Below are 23,711 nucleotides of genomic sequence, written 5' to 3'. Positions count from 1 at the left end.
AACTTTCAAACAAAATACAATAAACCATCTAAGTTTTTCAAATCTCAAAATAAAAATAATATTTTATTCAATTTGTAACTTTAATCTTATCTCAACTCACTATACAAATCTCCCTTAGTGAGAGATGGGAGGGGCTAGGCCATCGTGAATGAGTGGATTTAAAACAAGATAATAAAAAAAATTGAAATTGAGAATACAAGGATGAAAAAAACCATTTTTAAAAGTCAGAAAGTAATCTGTAAAGACCAAACTACATGTATTATTTTATGGAAAAATCTAATGACAATCGATTTTGCACACTAATACGCACACTCATTCAATATGATTAGTCAGAAAGTAAATTTTATTGAAAATAATGCTAATTTGAATTTAGAATATGAAGGCAATAATATTAATATGCAGATTGGTACGCAAACTTACTTGTACATAGCAAAACTCTTATTTTATTTTAGCATTTAAATTGTAAAGCCAACCTTACAAGTTACGGAGATATCATAAATTTTGAAATAATGACAAGTATTTATATTCTTTCTAGTACCAAATGGAGAGAGCATTAATATACCGAACATATAATTAATTCCTTCTCAACCCGTGTCGACGATGGTTGCTTTCGTTAGATAATTGTTCACAAGCTGGCAATGAGTAGGGGTGAGAATCGGGCAGTCTGGACCGGAAAAACGGACCGGATCGACCAATTCGGTCCGGACTGGGAGTGGTTCCAATCCGGTGGTTTTTCGGACCGGACCGGACCGAATTAAATATATATATAATTTAATAATTTATATATATTAAGTATATAATTTTCATTTGACTAATTAACCTAATCCTATCACTAATTCATCATTAAGTAATTATTAACTAATACTAATATTTATAATTTTATACTAATAGTAATATTTATAATTTTATAGTAATACTAAATTATTAATATTTATACTAATACAAGTATTATATTAATAGTCTAGACTCTACTTCTAGACTCTAATATGGTATTAAAAAATATATATACTAATAGTATATTAGTAAATTAGTAATAGTCTAACATAGAGTAAGAGTCTAAGACAATAGTTAATAGTTATAGACTTATAGACTTATAGTAATATAGTTATAACTTATACTAAATCACTATAACTAATATTAGTATATTACTAACATATAGCTATACTATATTACTAATAGTCCAATACTAATACTATTAATCTATTATATAGTTATAACTTATATTAATTATGATTGATAATAATTAATCACTATAAGTCTATAGTATTAATGTATTATTATATAATATATAGTATTAGTATACTAATAGACTCTAATATGGTATTAAAAAAAAATATACTAATAGTCTAGTACTAATACTATTAATCTATTATATAGTTATAACTTATATTAATCATGATTGATAATAATTAATCACTATAAGTCTATAGTATTAATGTATTATTATATAATATAAAGTATTAGTATACTAATAGACTCTAATATGGTATTAAAAAAAAATACTAATAGTCTAGTACTAATACTATTAATCTATTATATAGTTATAACTTATATTAATTATGATTGATAATAACTAATCACTATAAGTCTATAGTATTAATGTATTATTAAATAATATATAGTATTAGTATCACTATATCATTAATATATATATATATATTATATACACACACTATAAGTCTATATAGTATTAGTATACTAATAGACTCTAATATGGACCTATGGTATTAAAAAAATATATACTAATAGTCCAATACTAATACTATTAATCTATTATATAGTTATAACTTATATTAATCATGATTGATAATAATTAATCACTATAAGTCTATATAGTATTAGTATACTAATAGACTCTAATATGGACCTATGGTATTAAAAAAAAAATACTAATAGTCCATTACTAATACTATTAATCTATTATATAGTTATAACTTATATTAATCATGATTGATAATAATTAATCACTATAAGTCTATAGTATTAATGTATTATTATATAATATATAGTATTAGTATACTAATAGACTCTAATATGGTATTAAAAAAAAATATACTAATAGTCTAGTACTAATACTATTAATCTATTATATAGTTATAACTTATATGATTCACTATAAATCTATAGTATTAATGTATTATTATATAATATATAGTATTAGTATCACCATATCATTAATATATATATATATATTATATACACACACTATGTTAAGAGGTGGCTTGAATTCAGTTGAAATAGTGCTATGTCGTATGTTCGCTCGAGTGGAGATTCATTCAGCTCGAGCGAAATGAGTCCGAGAGCTTCGCTCTACAATCGCTCGACAGTCAGCTCGAGCGATATGAAGTCAGAGAGCTTCGCTCAAGCATCGCTCGACATTCAGCTCGAGCGATATGAAGTCAGAGAGCTTCGCTCAAGCATCGCTCGACATTCAGCTCAAGCGATATGAAGTCAGAGAGCTTCGCTCAAGCATCGCTCGACATTCAGCTCGAGCGATATGAAGTCCGAGAGCTTCGCTTGACATCGCTCGACATTCAGCTCGAGCGAAATGTAGTCCGAGAGCTTCGCTCAAGCATTGCTCGACACTCAGCTCGAGCGATATGAAGTCCAAGAGTTTCGCTCAACGTCGCTCATCTGTTAGCTTGAGCGAAATGTCAAAACCCTACGCAACTCAGTTTTTTTTTAATAAACCGTCTGTTGAAACACCGCCGTTTGGGTCCAATTTCAATCCAAACGGCGCCGTTTCAACATTAGTTTTTCCCCCCTTCCCCCCCACTTCCCAGTTCCTCAGTTTGCCCCCCCTCTCCCTCGAAAGGCGATTTTGGCTTTGTGCGATTCGGAAAAACCCTAGCCGTCTCGACTCGCATCCACCCTCCTCCAGCCCCTTGGTCGCCTCCCTCCATCGAGATTTTGGTACTCTCTCTCTCTCTCTCTCTCTGGTATTTAATCTTCGCGTATGTTGATTGTTGAGTCTTGACTGTGTTGATTTTGGTATTTATCGGCGCCGGACGCCGATTTTGGTTTTGTGAGACGGTGACTCTTGACTCTAGTTGTGATTTGTGAACTTGTTGTGAACTTATGTTATGTGTGGCAAAAAAGTGATTTTAGGGTTACTTACGGGTCAGGGACTCCGAATTTTTTTTTTTTTTTTGGTTGAAGCAAAATTTTGTTTTGTTGGTCGAAGCATAATGGTAGACTGATAGTATTGTCAATTGTGTGATTTTTGGCTCTCTTGCATTTTAGCCTTTATGATTTCTTGGAAATTTGGAATCTGAGATGAGCATATATATCAATATATGTATCATGTATGTAATATATATATATATATATATATATATATATATATAAGTTGAGAATCTGAGATACATATAATTTGTAGAAAATTTGGCACTCTTGGCACTCTTGCTGTCTTGCATTTTAGGCTTTGTTGGAAATTATTTATGTATGTATATATATATATATATATATATATATATGAGTTGTGAATTTGTGATGCATATAATTTGTAGAAAAATATAACTCATATATATATTATATATAGTTGAGAACTTGATAATCTAAGATGCATTAATTTGTAGAACTTGTTGACTCATATATAAATATACATAAGTTATATATGCTAATATATATTATATATATATATATATATAGTTCAGAATCTGAGAAAAATTACTTTGTAGAAGAATAACACTCATATATATATATATGTTACATATATATGCTCATATATATTATATAGTTGAGAATCTGAGATGCATGAATTTACAAGGATTTAACACTATATATTAATGCTTGTTTTCTAATTCTTTTATTCTTTTGTCTTTTTGTCTTGTTTGTCCCGACTCCATTTTATAGATGGAGTCTTCTACAAGTGATGTGCAAGAGTCAAGACCAAACATGCCTCCACCTCCACCCCCACCCCCACCCCCACTCGGGCCACCCCCACCCACTGTAAGTGATCAATCAGTTGGTGGGTCACAAAGAGGTAGAGTTAGGTCTTTTGTTTGGGATCACTTTACAAAAATTTCAAAAGGTAATCCAAGTAAACCTAGGGCTTCATGTAATTATTGTGGCGCTTCGTATGCATGTGATACGAAGACCAATGGTATGAAAAATATGAAGTATCACATTGAGCACCAATATAAGAAATGTCCGTTTAAGAAGACGGATAAATCTCAGACGACTCTAGGTTGGAAGGTGGAGGGAGGAAGTGGTAGTGGTAGTAGGGGACTTGTGTCTATTGCATTTAGTGTTGAGGCTTGCCGACAAGCCTTAGCAGAGATGATTATTTTTGATGAGTTGCCTTTTAGGCATGCTGAAGGGGAGGGTTTCAGGAAGTTTATGCTTGTGGTTTGCCCTAAGTGGGTAGGAATTCCATCCCGTATGACGGTTGCCAATGATTGCTTTAATTTGTTTTTAAAAGAAAAATAAAAGTTGAGAAATGCTCTTCGATGGCAGCGAGTTTCTCTCACCACGGACACATGGACATCCGTGCAAAACCTAAACTATATGTGTCTCATAGCACATTTTATTGATGATGGTTGGAAGTTACACAAGAGGATTCTTTCATTTTGTTTGGTTGAAAATCACAAGGGTGATACCCTTGGTAAGGGTATAGAGATGTGTTTGCATGATTGGGGGCGACCAAAAATACTTGCACTCACACTTGATAATGCAAGTTCTAATAATGGAGCTGTTTCTTATTTGAAAAAAAAAAAATAAAGTATAGGAAAGATACGATCTTGGAACATGAATTCTTGCATGTTCGATGTTGTGCCCACATTTTGAACTTAATTGTTCGTGAGGGGTTAAAAGAATATGATGAGTCTATTGCGAAGGTGAGGGGTGTTGTGAAGTATGTTAAATCATCCCCTCAAAGGTGGAGTACATATCAGAAATGTGTGGGGTTGGAAGATATTCAATCTAAAAGTCAAGTTTGCCTAGATGTACCGACTAGGTGGAACTCCACCTATCTTATGTTGGAGAGGGCTTCAAAATTTAAAAGGGCTTTTGATCGGTTGGAGGAAGAAGATCCATGCTTCCTTAGTAGTATTAGAGATGATGACGACGACGATGTTGATGATGAAAATGTAGACCATGTGGTAAATACGAGAAAGTCAAAGAAGTTAGGGCCTCCCAATGCATCCGATTGGGTGAAGGTACAGTTGTTTGTGAGGTTCCTTGCATTATTTCATGATGCAACTTTAAAATTCTCGGGGGGTGAATATGTAACTTGTAATGTTTTTTTCTCGAAATTGGTTATTATTAAAGATGCCATTAATATGGAGTGTGAAGAACGAAATCCCGTGGTGGGATTAATGGCCACAAATATGAAGAGAAAGTTTGATAAGTATTGGGAGAACTTGGAAAATCAAAATATGTTGCTCTATGTCTGTGTTCTTCTTGATCTTCGCTACAAGATGCGATATCTTGATTTTGGGTTGGGGAAAATGTATGCACATGATCATGCAAAAAAACTTGATTTTAGTTGGAAGGTGAAAAATGTATTTATCCGCATATATGATGCATACATGGAAAATGAAGAAGGGCATTCTCCTCAGCGCACAAGTTCCCAACATGAAGATGTAGTTCTTTCAGTTGACAATGTGGCTAGTAGAAAGATAAAAATGATGGCTGAATTTAAGCAACAGTTGTAGTCGGAAGATAGTTTGGAAAGTAAGTTAGAGGTTGATAGATATCTAGTTGAAAGATGTGAGGATGAAGATGATAGTTTTGACCTTCTAATTTGGTGGAAGGTGAATTCAGTTAGATATCGCGTACTTTCAAAGGTTGCACGTGATGTTCTTGCAATACCGGTATCTACTGTGGCTTCTGAATCTACATTTAGCACTGCGGGTCGTATACTTGACCCTTTCCGAAATAGTTTAAATCCAATGAGTGTTGAGGGTCTCATATGTGCACAAAACTGGCTTCGTTCTTCTTCTACTCCAATAAGCTTTAGGACTTTAATGGATGAAGTTGAAGAATTTGAGAAGCAGCTGGATATGGGTATGTAATAAAATTACCTTTGATATATTTTGTGGTTTATTTTGTTTTATCTTTTATGTTATGTAACTTTATTTAATTTGTTTTATTTTAAATTTTTATGGATAGAACTTGTTCGGGACCCGAACTTTGCTGATTCTGTGGAGGGGTCAAATTCAATGCTTACTGGCCTTATACCCAATGATAATTAAAGACTAAAGAGGTGAGAAGATTATAATCTCTAAATTCTACCGACATTATTGATTATGCTAGTTTGGATGTAGCAGCTAGAATTTTGGTTCCTACTTGATAATTTTTTTTTCTTTTTTTGTCGCAGCCCTACTTGTCCTAACTCCTGAGTAACTGAAGTCTGAGTTGAAGATTAGTAAGCTGGATGTAGCAAGTAGCAACTAGAATTTTGGTCCCATTATATGTCTAGTGTTTAAGTTGTTAAGTTTTGGATTATAATTTGTAATTTGTAATAACTTCTGTATTATTATTATTATTATTTTTTTTGGTTTTTTTTTTTTATATAGATTAGTTTTTTTTTTATCATTGTATTTTTCAAAATCAAGTTTTTTAAATAGTTTTAGTTAAAAAAATGTACCAAATTTGAAATGGGCCGAAAATAATTGAAATTGGGCAAAAAAAAGTCACATTTAGATGGGCTGAATGACCCATTTTAGGCATGTCCAGACCGACTGGACCGACCTTGGACCGAACCGGACTGGACCTATATGTGACTCGGTCCGGTCCAAGACGGAAAAATTATAGACCGAATAGGTCCGGTTCGGTCCACAAAATGGCCCAAGACCGGACCGGATCGGACCGAGATCACCCCTAGCAATGAGGCAGGAGGATTTGGAATTATCCATGGTAAACTGCCGATTAACTAAAAAATCTAACCTAATTAAATCTATTTCAACAATCTCCCTCCTCCCTTTCCTCCCGTACACCTTATTGCATATGGACCAAGCACACAAAATTTTTTTATTTCAAAAGAAGTTTCTTCTACTGTCTAACATCTTGATGTTTAATAAATTACTGAGTGATCCTATCCAAAAAGTAGTAAGAAATACTGAACCTTGAATTCCAATAGCCCAATACACAGCCATGTGTTGCTGCGTTCTGTGTATGTATCTGTCATCTGACTATCAACATCTACATGTCTTCAATTTCGTGTTCCTTTTACCTTCATAGAAAGCCAAAAACGGTTGTGTCGGACCTTCTTGTTAAAAGCATTGATTGAACGCTAAAATGATGGTGAAGAAAATTGCTTGAAATTTACTGGCTACTGTGGTTGAAAGCTTGAAAGCACCTACTTAAGAGAGGTGGCAGAAAATCAAAAGGAAAAAGAAAAGAAAAACTTGTAGTAAGCAAGTGACTAACAGTATGAAAGGGTGGATCCTAGTTGATGTTTTCTTCCTGGACCATTTGATGCCGTATGGGGGACCTCTCCCATTCAATCGGGCGGCTCTGATTGCGCTGAATACAAGGAGATACAGTAGTTTGGTAATTGTTACTCACCCTTTTAGCTAGCAGGAGGGAGTTAGGTGGTTTAGTCGTGAAAAATAGGCAGTCTGAAAGCAGACATTCTACCTTTTTGAGATGCCTTTAAACTAATCCCTTAATTGTTAACCAAGTAAACTCCCCCTAATCACATTTTCTTCCAAGCTTTCATGGTTCTTGTTCTTCTATATCAGCTGAAAAAACCATTGCCCTGTTCATACAGGTTTGCGTAGCAATGGGAAGCGATTCCAATCCAAGCAAACGCCATTATGATATTACCATGTCAAAGAGAACCAGAAGGCCGTCTAAACTCCAAGATGTCAATCAAGATTGCAGTATTATAGATTCCCCAAGAAATGACACTAGTACTCCTTGGAAAGCTGTTGTGAATGAAGGAGGCGAGAGTTCTCCCTCGAGACCAGATGAAGCAGGAGAGGATGATCGTAAGAAGAGCTTGAAGCAGCTGATCAACAGCAGGAATTCACTTGGCCAACACTTCACCCAAGAAAAGCAACTTCAACTAGTCACAAAGCAGCAAGACGAGGGCTTTCAGGGATTGAAGCTCAAGAGAATGGTAAGTCGCTATGCGAAAGTTTTGAGCCACTTGATCAAGGTTAAGCGCGACTTACCCAAGGGAGAATCCCGGAAAAAACCTCTTATCCTATTAAAAAGATGAAGGACTCGTTTATCAGCTTGCATTTTTTCAAGTGGCTGATCGTCTTTTGATTACCTACGCAGTGAGTTTGAGCCAATTAATCTCAAGCTATATATATTTCTCATGATCTACCCAGATTGATTTTACTGCAAGGCCTTGATCATTTGTACCATAAGCATGTTCTACTTCTACAGCGAGGTTTGGTTATGTTCACATACTTCATTAGCGATCAAGTACCAAGTAATTCACGAGTTTCTCCTTTCCAGCTTTGTACACTCGTAACTATTGAGCTTCACTTGTTTACCCTGGTTCCTCCGCATTACCAAATCTTAGTTTTAATCAAGAAATTACGTAAGTACTTAAGAGAGATCCGTCTGGAATGTCTGCTTTCATACACACACGCCTGTACAGAGGAGAAAAAGGGTACAAGGAACATGGCATTTTCTTGCCTCAATGCATGAGAATAATTAACGCTTTTCTTTGAAGTAGTTACCCAAAGATCGAAAGCAGAATGGGCAGGGCGATAGGCAGATAGCAGTTAGCACCATCAATTTTAGTGTTAATTTTTGCCGTGTCGATGCCAAAGTAGTATGTGACATCAATCAACGATGGTTAATCGTTACCGGATCACCTCGTGAGAAACCCACTTGCAAGCTACAAAAATGGAACATGACATGACTTCCCTGCAATATTGGTGCAAAGAAAAACTTCACTAGTAGGACCAATAGAGTTTAGACAGCAATCAAGACATTGCAAAGAGCTAAGATATGATGGAATTCCAAGTGAATCGCAAAATGCTGTCTTTTTTGTGATGGTGTTCATTCATCGATCACATAATCAAATAACATAAATGTACATGATTCCTCTCTTAAAGACCAGAATAGAATTCCTTCGTCATAATTGTGAGGATACATTTAGAATTGTAAAACTTCAATAAAGGAATGTTTTCGTTAATGAAATATAACACATTACAAATATACACAGAACAATGTCCTGAAGAAATGATAGCAATGACTTAAATGAAAGAACTACAAAAGAAACTTCCCGTGGCATTCTTAACCATATCTGTAGCTAAATATTTTGTCTTCTCCTATAGAATTGCTACACTATAGAGCTTTCTTTCAGTTTAATAATCGAACTGGCAGCAAAGTCCCCAACATCTTACGGTATAATTTGAAGGAAATTGTATTGTCACAGACTATTCTAACAGGGGCTCCATTATAGGTTTTGAAAAGGGGGTATGAAGTTTCATGGTGTATGTAACCGCCACCCCAACTAGTGCGCAAAATGGCGGTATGAGACCCAAACCAAACCTTGTAACTGAAATATAGACGTGCACTGACTTCGTCAACTGTAGTTCTGGGGAGGAACCTGCATCTGAGTGCATATGGTATCAAACAGAAAATTTAGACCGACTATAATGGGCAATTTAGAGTACTCATGAATTTTACGCACATAAAGGGAAAAAACAGAGAGAACAGAAAAAAAATGTCCGTGATTGATGACCAGAAAATTAATGAGATAATAACAGTAAGATGATAACAACTAACAGATGAGTTAATCTGGAAACTATAAGTAACCCAATCCCGCTGGACTAATATAAAGCGTGTGTATGGATGAAAACAACACAGTGGAGAATATTTCTTTAACCCAAGAAAATGGTGACCTGTTTGAATAAAAAGATCAAGGGCTGTAATATTTTGGTTAAAATTGATATGGCTAAAGTGTGTGATAGGTCGGGATGGGTTTTTCTGGAAAAGGTGTTATTGGCTTTTGGCTTCTCTGCTCAGTGAACAAAGCTTGTGATGAATTGTGTGACAAGTCCTTATTTTTTGATTTAAAAATGCATGGAGCTCATAAAGGTTTCTTTCAATCTTCAAGAGGAGTGAGACAAGGAGATACACTATCTCCTTATTTGTTCATGCTGGCTTAAGAGCCAAGAGGCACTTTGTAAAATGTTGCATCAAGCTTTTGCTGAAGGTAGAATTAAAGGCTTTTCTAGTCCTAGAGTCTGTCCAGTTGTAAGAAATTTGAGATATGCTGATTACATTGTTGTCTTTGTAAATGGTGCTAAAAGTTCTTTTCGAGCTCTTTAAGAAGTGTTAAATAGTTATGAAGCTTTATCTGGTCAGGTTGTAAATACAATGAAAGCTGCTATTTTCCCCCTCTCAAGCATCAGCAGTAAGGAAGAATATTGTCCTAACTGCCACTGGATTATAAGAAGCTCATTTTCCTTGTACTTACGTGGGAGCACCAATTCATTATGGAAGGCTCACTGCTGATGTTTTGGAACCTTTGGTTAACGATATTAAGAAGAAACTTGCAACATGGAAGTCTAGATTGCTGTCAAATGGGGGAAGACTTGTTTTTAATTAAACATGTCTTGTCAAGCATGCCTCTTCATATGCTATAAATCTTGAATATCCCTTCCGAAGTTCTGGTTTTAATCAGGAAGCTTTTTTAAGATTTCTTTTCAGGTGATAGAGTGGGTACGGTGAAGAAAAAATGGGTGGCTTGGGAAAAAGTTTGAAAACCTATTGAGGAAGGTGCTTTGGGGATAAGGGATCTTGGTGAAGTGAAGAAAGCTTTGAACGTGAAGTTGGCTTGGAATTTGTTGCATGGATCTACTTTATGGTCTGAACTTTCATAGCAAAGCATGTTAAATCTGCTCATCCTTATTTTGTTTCTCATTCTTGCAACAGTTCGAGGCTGTGCGCATCCATTTTGAAGAAGGTTATTAAAGGGACTCGGTGGTTTGTCAAAGAAGGAAAGGCTAATTTTTGGTTTGAGAATTGGTCAGGGATGGGTTTATTGGCTGATAATGTAGAGACGGTGAGAGGACAGTTTCTGTGTCTCTGAAATTTGTCTGCTGCTGGATGGGATATGGAAAGGATGATTTAACTGGTGGGCCCTGACTTGGCTTCTCAAATATCTGTTTCAGCTGGAGTTATAAGGGAAGGTGAAGATATACCTATATGGAAGGCAGAGAGAAGTGGTAGTTTTTCTATAAAATCAGCTTGGGGGTTAGTTAGATATCATTAGGGGTGCAAATCGGTTGGTCTGGTCCGGCGATGGACCAAAAATGTTCAGTCCATCATTTTTCTGGACCGGACTGGACTGAACACCCATAGGGACCGGACCGGACTGGTAGCTATCAATCCGGTCCGGTCCGGCCTATTTATTATTTATTTTTTTAAAATCAACTAATAAAAAAAATTTATTTAAAATACTAAATTAAACTAAGTGATTTATTAATGTGGATTATGTAACAAACTCAATAAAAAAATATTTTATATGATCAATAATAATAAATTAAATGAAAATTACATTATTAATTTATATAATTACTATATAATTAACTTATTGATATTATATATTAGTTAATTCATAGAATATTAACTAGTGTTAATAAAATATTTAAAATTTTATATTGTTAATAGTGATAGGTTAGATGAAGATATATATAAAATATTTTTAATTTATAGAATATTAACAAGTATTAATAACATATTTAAAATTTTATATTGTTAATTGTATAATTATTATATAAATAATATATATAAAGTGTATATATATTTTTTCATTCGGTCCGGTCTGGTCCGTAAAAACCCTGGATCGTGGACCGGACCAAAACTTTTCAGTCCTCTAAAACGTGGTATGAAATGGTTTGGCATAATTGATTCCAAACAATATTTTTGTATTCATATGAAAATGTTTTTATAATGGTTTACCTTTTGCAGTGAATATCCAGAAATTTTTTATTCTGATGGTGTCAAGATGTGATTTTTGTGTTTCTTCTGAAATGGAAATCCTTGGATCATGTATTGGATTTCAGCCTCTAATGTTTGGAGATATTTTTCTGAAGTTTTTTTTTTTTATTGGCACTAGGTGTCCGGAAACAGCGTTCTCGTTCTGACTAATCCTGGGGATGCACAAACCCTTGGCGAGGAGATATTTTTCTGGAGTTTTTGGAGTTAGATGTCTGAGTAAGCAAACTTGGTCTCAAAGAATTAGTTTCTGGTTGCTTAAAGCAAGAAGGAACTCTCAGTTGGGATTGATTGTTGGTTTTTTACCTGTATTAATAAGTTGGTGTTTGTGGCTAAGAAGATGTTCTGCTTGTATGGAGGGGAAACGTGAAAACCGGAAAAGCGTGGTGTGGAGGATAAAGGCTTCTTGGAGATGAGATGTCTCAAGTGTTTTGTGTGGATAAATTGGGTGCTTCCAATTTGAAAACACTTCAGCAACTTTGATTTCCTCTTATTTCTTGTAAAAAACCTCTTATTTCCTCAAATGTCTATTCTTAAGTGGGATAGACCAAGGCCAGGAAGGATGCAAGTTATTATTGAGGGTAGCTCCTTTTGTAACTCGGGTCCATGTGGTGGAGGTGGAATCCTGAAGGTTGTTTTGTTGCGGCATATTCTTCTTTTTATGGTTGGGGTTCTAATACTGAAGCTGAGGAGAAGCAGGGCGGCGCATAGGGGACCGCCGTGAGGATGATGGACGGCGATTTGCACCATCGGCTTACTTGCAAGAGGCCTTTAACATAGCAAGAGGTACAGAGAATAGCGAATCAACAGAGGAAACCTGTAGAGGGGAGAAGTGCTAGCATGAAGAAGAAAGAAAGAAGAGGCAGGTTTTATACAAAGTGATTGTCGAGGACTGAACTGTTAAGGAGATGTGATTTGGGAGATTTTTACTATTTTTGGTCATACTTTCCTTTATGGCTACATTGTATATAGCTGTCAATTAGGATGTAAATACTTACCTTGTATAGCATATTGGTGGTAGATAGATGCATAGAATCCGGCGACAATGATGTATTCTCTGCTCTATGTAATGAATGCAAACCCTCAGAAAAGGGTATTGAGACCAATTGACATGGTATCAAGAGCCCTATCCTGATTTCCGTCTCTCTGTGGTCTTAATCACTGATGTGCGATTTTCATCGCTATTCTTGAGAAGTTTGTGAGTTGCCGGTGGGAAAAAAATTCCTTTTTTTCTCTGTTTTTCGCAAGTTTTTCTTGCTCTTGGTGCTTTCGATTGGGAGTCGGCATTTTCTGTAGTGATTAAACTTGTGGGTTCAAATTTTTTTTTTGGTGGCTGTCGGGGCTCTGTGTGGTGCTCAACGCTTCTGTCCTTTTTTTTTTACGTGGCTTTCATCATGTTTGTTGAGAATACTATTGTTTTTTTTATTGGAAAGAATTTTCCTACGTGAGGATTCCAATTTAAAATGTTTCTGAAAGGGAAGGAATTATTGAATCATATTGATGGCTCTGCTAAAGTTCCCACTAATGAAAAGGAACTTGTACAATGGGAGGTCAAGGATGCCAAGGTGGTCTCTTGGCTGTTAGGGATGATTGAGCACCATCTTGTGACAAATCTTCGATGTTTTACTACGGCTCAGGCTATGTGGGACTATCTCCATCGTATTTATCACCAAGACCACAGCACTCGGAAATTCCAATTAGAGTTGGAAATTAGCAATTACATTCAAGGTAATTTGACCAATGAACAATTTTATTATAGTTTTATTAATCCCTGGAGTGAGTATTCTGCAATTGCTCATGCTAAGGTCCCCCTAGCGGCACTAGCAGCTCTTCAAGTGATTCATGCTGAGTCAAAGCGATCAATTTTTTATGAAGCTTCGCCCTGAATTTGAACCTGTTCGGGCCAACTTATTGAATCGTAATCTGGTCCCTTCTTTAGATATTTGTTTGAGCGATTTATTGCGTGAAGAACAATAGTTATCCACTTAGATGGGTATGATTCCCGAGAAGGTCTCTTCTGAGGCTGTTAATGCCGCCTATGCAGCACAAGGAAGAGGGAGGAACAAGTTGCAGTGTTTCAGTTGCAAGGAGTTAGGTCACATTGCCTGCAATTGTCCTAAGAAAGTTTGTAATTACTGCAAGAGAGAAGGACATATCATTAAGGACTGTCGGATGCGGCCTCATAATCGCCAATCCCAAGCTTTTCAGGCTGCTGTCTAGTCATCTTCTTCTGCTGCACCTCCCACTGTGAGCTCTGATTCATATGTTCTCACACCTGTAATGGTACACCAGATGATTGTGTATGCTTTTATTGCTTTAGGCCTGCAAGGTACGGGTACCAACTCCACTTCTTATTGGATTGTTGATTCTGATGCTTTAAATCATATGATTGGTAATGTGACGGGTCTTCATGATGTTCATAAGTATGGGGGCACGCAACATATTCAGATTGCCGATGACAATACTCTTCCTATCACTGTTGTTGGTAATTTGGGTTCTTCATTTTGCAATGTTTTTGTCTCTCCTGGATTATCTACCAGTTTGATTTCTATTGGACAACTGGTGGATAATAATTGTGATGTTCATTTTTCTCGAGGTGGTTGTCTTTTGTAGGATCGGGTGTTGGAGAAGGTGATTTAGGGACATATGTTTCCTTTACAATTTTCAATTCCTAATGTTGTTTCTCTTGCTTGTACGGCTACTACCAATAATAGTGAAGCCTGGCATAAGAAATTGGGTCACCCTAATTCTGTTGTCTTGACTCATCTTATGAAACATGGTTTTTTGGGTAATAAAGATTCGTTTTTTTCTTCTGACTTCTTTTGATTGTGCTACTTGTCGTCTTGGTAAGAGTAAAATTCTGACTTATCCTGCGCATGGTAGTCGTGCTTCTACATGTTTTGAGATTGTGCATACTGATGTTTGGAGTGTGAGTCATATTATTTCTCATGGTCAGTATTGCTATTTTGTGACGTTTCTTGATGATTATAGTCGATTCACCTGGATATATTTTCTCTGCTCTAAAGCTGACATGTTTTCTGTCTTTCAAAAATTTGTTGCGCTTGTTGAGACGCAGTTTGATACTTGTATCAAAATTTTACAATTTGACTCCAGGGGGGAGTACATGTCTCATTCCTTTCAGACTTATCTCCAACAAAAGGGAATTATTTTCCAGCGTTCTTGCCCTTACACCCCTTAACAAAATGGGGTCGCTGAGCGTAAGAATCACCATCTTTTAGATGTCGTTCACACTTTGTTGATTGACTCTTCTGTGCCTTCTCAGTTTTGGGTTGAAGCTTTATCTACTGCTGTATATTTGATCAATCGTTTGCCTACTGCCACTCTAACTTATGATTCTCCCTACTTTCGATTATTTGGCATATCTCTTGAGTATCAATCCCTTTATACTTTTGGGTGTGTTTGTTTTGTCCATTTGCCACCAATTGATCGTCACAAGCTTGCTGCCCAGTCTGTCATGTGTGCCTTTATGGGTTATAATCCTACTCAGAAAAGATTTGTTTGTTATAATGATACGCAAACAAATTATGGATCTCTCGAAATATGATTTTCTTCGAAAATCAATATTTCTTTCAGTCTCAGGTTATTTCTGATTCTCCTATTGCTATTTCTACCTGCTTTTGATGATGTGCCTTATTCTATTGAGAGGTTTAAGCCAGGTGTTGTGTATCACCGACGTCTTCCACCTTCAATGCCCCTTATGGACATTGCTCCGCCATCTGATCCCGTGGTTCCTAGACCTCGGCGCTCCACCCGGGTTACACATGTACCGCATAGGTATGGTTTTCCTCATACCTTGCTTACTACAACTCTCGACACTATTTCTATCCCTCACTCTTATGCTCAGGCAGCCACCTATGCATGTTGGCAGTGGGCCATGCAAGAAAAGATCCAGGCTCTTCAAGACAATCACACCTGAGACATTTTGGCTTGTCCCTCTAGTGTCAAACCTCTTGGTTGTAAATGGGTGTACTCAGTCAAGTTTCAGTCTGATGGTTCACTGGACAGATTTAGAGCCGGTTTGGATTGGGAAATCAACTCATCTCACTACTGTTCACAAATTTCAACTCACAAATCTCACTACTATTCACAAACCATATCAACTCATCTTATCTCTCAATCCAAACGGAGCCTTAAGGCTCGTCTCGTGGCTCTTGGGAACCGCCAGGAGCATGATATTGATTATGAAAAAACATTTGTGCCCGTCGCCAAGATGACTATTGTGTGGATTGTCTTGGCACTTGCTGCTTCGCAAGGGTGGTCTCTCCGGCAGATGAATGTGAAGAATGCTTTTCTGCATGGTTACCTGAAGGAAGAAATCTATATGAATCCACCTCCCGGCATGTTTGCTACTCTTTCATCCGAGGTTTGTCGGCTCAAACGATCTTTGTATGGACTCAAACAGGCTCTGCATGCATGGTTTTATAAATTTCGCTCTACTCCGCTTGCTTTTCATTTTGCTCAAAGTCATTTTGCTTCTGGTGTATGTCGATGACATTGTGATTACTGGCTCTGATGTTGATTTAATTCAACAATTGCAACAGCATCTCAAGGCCTCTTTTCACATGAAAGATCTTGGTCCCCTGCAGTATTTTATTGCCTTGAGGTGCAACTTACTCCGATTGGTATCTTGTTACACCAGCACAAATACACGCAGAAAGTGATTTCTTTGGCTGGTATCCAATCGGGTAACTCTGTTCTTACTCCTTTGGAGGTGAATCTCAAGCTTCGTCAAGAGCAAGGCGAGCTTATATATGATCCATCCTTGTATTAGCAGCTGGTTGAGAGCTTGAACTACTTGACGATTACCCGCCCTGACATTTCTTTTGTTGTGTAGCAGGTTAGTCAATATATGTAGGCTCCCCGCCATCTTCATTTAACTGCTATCCGCTGCATTATCCGATATTTGAAGGGCACCTCTACTTGCGGGTTCTTCTTTCCTAAAGAGTCTTTCTTACAGTTGGTGGGGTATAGTGATGCTGATTGGGCTGGTTGTGTGATGAGCGCTTAGTTATGGGGTGGTGCATGTTCTTAGGCAATGCACTCATTTTTTGGAAGAGTAAGAAGCAAGACAGAGTTTCCAAGTTCTCCACCGAGTCTGAGTATCGTGCTATGTCTTCCGCATGCTCTGAGATCACGTGGCTTCGTGGATTATTAGGTGAACTTGGTTTTCCTCAACTTCATTCTACTCCTCTTCATGCTGATAATACCAATGCCATTCAGATCGCCGCTAATCCTGTTTTTCGTGAGCAAACACATTGAAGTTGATTGTCATTCCATACGTGAAGCTTTTGACAAGCATGTGATTTCTCTTCCTCACATTTCCACCCAACTTCAAATTGCTGACATATTCACTAAAGCTCTTCCTTGGCATCGGCATTAGTTCTTGGTTGACAAATTGATACTTCTTGTTCAACCAACATCAATTTGAGGGGGGATGTTACGGAGATGTGATTTGAGAGATTTGTACTATTTTTGGTCATACTTTCCTTCGTGGCTACATTGTATATAGCTGTCAATTAGGATGTAAATACTTACCTTGTATAACATATTAGTGGTAGATATATGCATAGAATCCGGCGACAATGATGTATTCTTTGCTCTATGTAATGAACGCAAACCGTCAGTAAAGGGTATTAGACCAATTGACATGAACCAATGAGACGTGCACATTAAAACCAACAAGACAGAGTGAGCAATAACATGCAAACATGTGGCCCACACAAGGGAAGTGCACTGTAACCACCATCAGGAACGTGCAGAGTGGGAAGCGCAACAGACAGGAATGCTAGGGGATGTGGAATGGAGCAGTAATATCAAAGGACGCTGATGCATTTGACAAAGCCCAAAGACCAACCGATATAGGAGCCAGAAGGGCACCGCGTGCCCATCTCTTAGGGTGAACTAAAACCCTGCACATGATAGCGTGGCCGAAATTTGGGGGGTAACTGTTGGGAGATGGACACTAAGCCAGGACACAAGGCAAGGCATGGGCAAGCGAGAGGCGAGATACAATAAGCGAGATATAATAGGTAGGCAGTGAGGGATAGACTGAGGTTGTGTAAGAGCCTGAATGTTTGCCATGTAGATTTTGAATCTGATTAAAAGATTGTAGTAGATTGGCTAGGTGTTGGAAAGGATTATTGGGAGTTTATGGATGTATGAGAAGATATTGTAACTCTTAAGGAAGGGATGTTGTTTTCAGGTGAATCATGTCTATAGAGAGATTAATATGGCTGCTGTTTATTTTTTTGGCAAAACGGGGATTTTCTTTTATAAAGGGAATTAAAGGGATTTCACAAGTATATTCCAAAAGCGGTGAAAGGTTTTCTTACATAAGAGAAATCTTGATGTCCTTTCTTAAGATGTAAATGAATTTTGTACGAAGGTTTTGTATAGGATTTGGTTTTGTATAGTTTGCTTCTGAATTGATTATGTAATCTGGTTTTTGGAGCAGGTTAGAGTTTGGTTAATGGTTTTCCGTACTGAGGTTTAACAACTCACTTACCTAAGTGAGTTGCGAAATGACATAGGTACATGTTTTCTGTTAAAAAGAAAAAGTGATAAAACAACATGGTATTCATTAAAAAAGGGAAAATGAATAAATAGCCAGGGTTTACATCCTTTAAAAATAGCCACTGCGTTTTCAAAATGACAAAACCTTTTTTTTAGTCCTTAGGTTTTGAGTTTTAAAAACAAAAATAGTCCTATCAACTATATGTAAAAAAATCTAGTAACAAATTGCCAGCAAACTGCTGACCAAGCATCAAACATGCTAAGAAAAATATAATGTAATGAAAATAATATACAAATATTTTTTTTCAAAACCCAAAAACTAAAGAAAAAAAAAAAATGCAAACAAAAAAATTTAAAACACAAAGAAAAAATCTATTTGCAAGCCTTTTTTTTATAGACCTAACACACCACTAAAGTGGGTCCCAAAATGATGAAAAAGTTTCAGTGTTTTAACTATTTCATAATTAGAATGGGTCTCACATCAAGTGGTGTGTCGACACACCAGATTTGTAAATAGCAAAACTATATATATATATATATATATAAACAAATAGAAACATAAACAAAACATTAAAACATAATTAAAAAATGAATACATGTTTTATTATAAAACCAAAACCTAAAAATAAAATTTCCAAGAAATCCATGAGTACAAAAAATTAAAAACTAAAAAAATTCAAAATGAGACAAATATTAGGAGGGAGGGTTTCCCCCTCAAGCCCCTACCTCGATCGCACAAAATGGAAGGGAAGGGGTTTCCCCTCAACCCCAATGTGGTGGGGAAGAGGGATAACCTCACTTCCCCCTATTGCAACTCACTCGCTAATGAGATGTGAGGGGTGGCCCTTGGGCTCTAGACTTTGGAGGCCACCCTTTGTGCCTCACCTGCAGCTGCTACTGCATGGGGGAGCTGCTACAGGCGGATTGAAATTTTGCGCTAGTGCTCTCATTTAGTGGCTTCCATAGTGTGAAGGTGCCGTGATGGTCAGAGGGAACCCTAGCAAGTGGCCTCTGAAGCTAAACCCTCATGGAGGACTTGGGGGTGAGGGGTACCTTGTGGCTCCCATAGCACGGGGGAGCTATGAGCGAGCGAAATCCCCAGCCTCTCCCCCCAGCCCATGATACAGGGTGTAACACTTTGAATTGAATATAAAGAGGAGGATGAATGGGATCCTGTGTTGCCTATGAGGGAGAAGTTTTTCGGCCCCCAATTACAACTTTGACAGTTCCTTTTAAGTATAAGCCCTGATAAGCCAAAATGTAGCTTGGGCTTTCCTTGGGTAGTTACAAAGCATATTTAAAATATGCATAATCATGGTGTGCAAACACAGTCAACAACAAACACCTAGTTTATAAGAGAATCTTTTATGTTTAAGGTTTTGTAAAAATGTAGGTTCAAACAACTTACTTTGGAGAGACTGAAGAACATACAAGGCAAGCCCACATGAGATCTTGTCCAAGAAACTCAAGGATCCACAAACAAATGCACAGCCGCCAAGATTCTCACCAATTAGAACACTCTGCATACTTACCCCCGTCACCTGTTCTATTTGAGACAAAGTTAAATTGAAATATAACAAAATGAAAGTTACTACTACTACCAGTTAGATCAGCAGCAACTAAGAAATTAGGATATTCTACAGCAAGTGCCTGGCCGCCATTCTCCACGCATATGCACAAAATATATGCCAGATTTGAGAATCATAATTATGACACAATAACAACCAGTTTCCTACGACTTCTTATACCAATTTGTCAGTTGTAAAGTTTTATAGCATTGACTAAAGAAATCTGTATTCTCCTGATCTGACCCAAGCTTCTTGATCTTGAGTTTGCCATTGATGACTGATAAAAAACAATTAAGACAATTCCAAATTTCCCAAGTACATTGAGAAAATGTGAGGATTTGCGTAAGATTCCATCTTAATTCATAAAATGCTCTTACTAAGAGGTAACGAAGTCCATGAAATAACAGATCATTCTATTAAACTTTATAAGAGTGGTTGAAATCTTATCCATTGTCTATATACATATAGTGATCAAAACAATCATATCTGGAGATAGAATTGAATCCAATCTTTTGTCATGACCGCCAATAAGGTAAGAAGAAGATAAAATTACTAACTGTAACAGAAATAACTTCCCCTGTACTAACTTATTGACTTATTATGACCAATGTCAAATCAACAAGTATAGTTGAGGGTTTCTATAAACTAGCAGGAATGCTTTTATTTATTTGTTTATGTATTTTTTTTTTTTAATCTCACTTATTTCACCTTCTTAAATAGGCTATGCCTATTTACTTGTCAATAAATTTTCTTATTACTTATAAAAAAAAAGTAAAACATTGATGGAACAGAATATTCGATCATACCGTCATCAAAGCATTTGCAATTCCAATAAATATTGATATAAAGTACATGAAAGCACTCATGCTTCTTGGTAAGAGAAGGATTGCTGCACCACAAAATATCCAAAGAATGCCTCCGGCAGAATAATAGGCCTTCAGGCGTTGGCCAGTCCACACAATTTCCTGCAATGTGGAGATTAGATATCAATAAAGCAAAGAATATGTATGGAAAAAAGAAAAAGAATATGCATGAATCAGATTCAACCAAAGAACTGAGTTTCATAAGGGAACCTGTAGAATCATAGATATGATGAAGCTGCAAATATAGATTATGGCAGGAACCTGCTCCCATTAGTTTGACAAAAGAATCAAACTTACATTATTTTCCAAAATGGTATAAGATTGAAAGAAGTTAGATTTTGACAAGGTTTGTGTACATACCAGAGCTTTAGCTGATTGGGCCATTCGTAGATCATTAATAACATAGAATGCAAGGTATGCCTGAACACAAGAAGCCATCTTTATATCAGAACTACAAAGGTAGCTCAACAATTTTGGCAAATCACAACTGGGAATGATTTTCCAAGAAGAAAGTCCCTTTCAAGGGACTTCTCTTCTTGGAGGCTGAAGATATTCCCAAAAATAACATTTCATATGTTGTTACAAAAAGTAAACTTAAGTTTCACACATGCTTTCCCATTTTTTAAATGAGAACATCTAAGCAAGAACATGCTGACCTGTGAAATATTTGTTACTAATCTGGTGAGCACGTAAACAAGAGCAACTTCATAATATAGAGCCCTCTTGAACCAGTATGCCCAAGCAATCCTCGCATGGCTATTTCCTTGTACTCCTACCTTTGATCTGCAAAAGAAAACAAATGACTGCTGTAATCAAGTCGTGTACAGGCATGATCATCTTCAGAGGGGACCGCAGGGTTCAACCCGCACAATGAATGTTTGTCTAATTCTTAATTGAAACATCATGAAAATTTAAGGTTAGTTGTTGCGATTTCGCACAGCTAGTTTCTTACCAAATGCATCATAAAATACCTACACTTTTAATTACATATGTAGTCTTAAAACATGAGGGCCTCATTAATCTAGGTCCATGGGCAAAAAATAAAACAGGAAATACACTTGTATTCAGTTTCCACTTCTTAACCAAACAAAGTAGAGAATGATATTATATTAAAAATCACGGGACGATAGGATCACAATGAGGAGCTCATCTACAAAACGAAGGTGAGAAATCCTTTTCTTTTTCCTGCTACGTTAAGAAAGCACCATCAAAACACTCCCTATAAACTTCATTGGTTAAGAATAATAATCTGACCTTGGCTCTTTCGTCCCAAGAAGAAATATGCCCACGAAGCAGCATCCAAAGAAAATTGAAAAGTATGCAATCCAGCGGTACTGCTCATTTGGGAAAGTACCATGATTAAAATCCAGAAGAAAGTTCGTGATAATTGATTGAAACTTCATTTAGTAAATGTACCTGATTTTCAATATCAGCATTTGTTTCTGCTTTAGTGACAGCAAAGACAATTAGAGCAATTGCGTATAAGGTGAGGTTGGCAACCTTCAAAAAGAAAATTGAAAAAAAAAAAAACAGAAGAAGAAATAAACACCTTTTTTTGGCACTATGTAACAACATAAGACAAGTACAAATACAATAATACTCAATTAGGAGCTGACCATTGTAAAAGCATTGCGGCAGCTTGTCAGCACCACTCTACCTGTTGAACTTAGTGTGATGCAATTCACCATAGACCTTCAATACACAGTTAAGGTTCATTGCATAAGTGATAAAATGCTCAAGTTCAAGGAACCATGTTTCTTCCTTTTTCATTTCCCCAATGTAAGGGCAGGATAAATTTTTTAATGGTGCCTCCATTCTACAAAGAATTTCCATAAATTCCCTCTTTTGAAATTTATGCAATCATCCTTTCATAAAATACTCAAATTTTCAGGCTCGTCCCATCGTATGTACAAGAAAGCCAAAAAGGGTACAGGTAAATAGATTTTACTGATTAGCTTATCACACGTTAGGTTGCAATTAAATACCCTCAAATTATGAGGTTCACAGCATAAAAACCACTAAAAGGAGTGGCAGTAGTGCTTCTTTGCTTTTGCTCATCTAAGAAGCGTAGCTAGAAATGACGATTTGCATATTTCAACTGGAATATTGTAAATTGAGAAGGTGATTACATGTGTGAAACCTGACTAGCAGCCCAACCTACGTTGAAGATCGCTGCAAACACGCTGTAGCCAACAGTTCGTAATGTCGATGAAGAGGTAGCAAAGATCTTACAAGGAATGCAACCACCAAAGACAGAAGAAAATGAAATGGCAACCAAAACAGATCCTGCACCATGCCATATTTTGAAATGTCCAAACCTGTCTATCTATCAAGAAAACAAGATCAAGAAAAATGATTTCCAGTAAGCAAAGTATCAATTCCCTTCCAACATAAAAAGGTGCAAAGTTTTATTTTTTATTTTTTTGATAAGTAAACGGTTAAATTATATTAATAGGAATAGGCATAGCCCAAGTACACAGGGGGTATATAAGAGATAACACCTAAAAAAGGTGCAAAGTTTTAATGAAAAAAAAATTCTAGAATTCTAATTTCAATTATCTAGGAGACAAAATAACTGGGTATCAAAACCCAGGCAATTACAATATTTGCATACAGCAGAGTGTAGGAAATGAAAATGTAGCACCCAGACATGATATCTGCCGTACTTTTTTCTAGAAATGTTTGCATATATGAAGACTGCTCTTGAGGTACACGATAACTAATTAGAAAAATGTATAATGTTCCATTCGTTTCTGTCAACATTAGGAGGGAACAGACATACATGGAAATGCTGAAATTACATGCCTTTACATAGCTTGTTAAAGATACC

General features: G+C 36.5%; 2 protein-coding genes across 5 annotated transcripts in view; one reads left to right on the top strand and one right to left on the bottom strand.

The window, feature by feature from the left end:
• Positions 1 to 7,632: 7,632 nt before the first annotated feature.
• Positions 7,633 to 8,377, top strand: LOC109001498. The gene has a single exon (XM_018978809.2). It carries the CDS (start codon positions 7,730 to 7,732, stop codon positions 8,168 to 8,170), a length of 441 nt encoding a protein of 146 aa, XP_018834354.1. The 5' UTR covers positions 7,633 to 7,729; the 3' UTR covers positions 8,171 to 8,377.
• Positions 8,378 to 8,691: 314 nt separating this feature from the next.
• The window catches only part of LOC109001496 (major facilitator superfamily domain-containing protein 12-like), a 30,500-nt gene continuing 15,480 nt past the window's right edge, over positions 8,692 to 23,711 (bottom strand). For 2 of the 4 annotated variants that reach the window (XM_018978803.2, XM_018978804.2), the window contains exons 4-13: positions 23,011 to 23,207; positions 22,498 to 22,573; positions 22,298 to 22,381; positions 22,136 to 22,215; positions 21,538 to 21,664; positions 21,242 to 21,301; positions 21,092 to 21,142; positions 20,825 to 20,983; positions 19,859 to 19,991; positions 8,992 to 9,526 (exon numbers count right to left, since the gene is read on the bottom strand). In XM_018978803.2, coding sequence (XP_018834348.1) covers positions 9,348 to 9,526; positions 19,859 to 19,991; positions 20,825 to 20,983; positions 21,092 to 21,142; positions 21,242 to 21,301; positions 21,538 to 21,664; positions 22,136 to 22,215; positions 22,298 to 22,381; positions 22,498 to 22,573; positions 23,011 to 23,207 — 1,146 coding nt within the window. In that variant the 3' untranslated portion in view covers positions 8,992 to 9,347. Of the gene's footprint in view, positions 8,833 to 8,991; positions 9,527 to 19,858; positions 19,992 to 20,824; positions 20,984 to 21,091; positions 21,143 to 21,241; positions 21,302 to 21,537; positions 21,665 to 22,135; positions 22,216 to 22,297; positions 22,382 to 22,497; positions 22,574 to 23,010; positions 23,208 to 23,711 lie in introns of those variants that run through there. The other 2 variants (XM_035685183.1, XM_035685182.1) reach the window with 2 other exon arrangements.

Source organism: Juglans regia, chromosome 14 (assembly GCF_001411555.2).
Source record: "Juglans regia cultivar Chandler chromosome 14, Walnut 2.0, whole genome shotgun sequence".
NCBI classification, from domain to species: domain Eukaryota; kingdom Viridiplantae; phylum Streptophyta; class Magnoliopsida; order Fagales; family Juglandaceae; genus Juglans; species Juglans regia.
This window is presented reverse-complemented; position numbering and strand designations above follow the sequence as displayed.

Coding starts and splice junctions, on each gene's coding strand:
- LOC109001498 (XM_018978809.2), top strand. CDS start 7,730: ATGGGAAGCGATTCCAATCCAAGCAAACGCCATTATGATATTACCATG.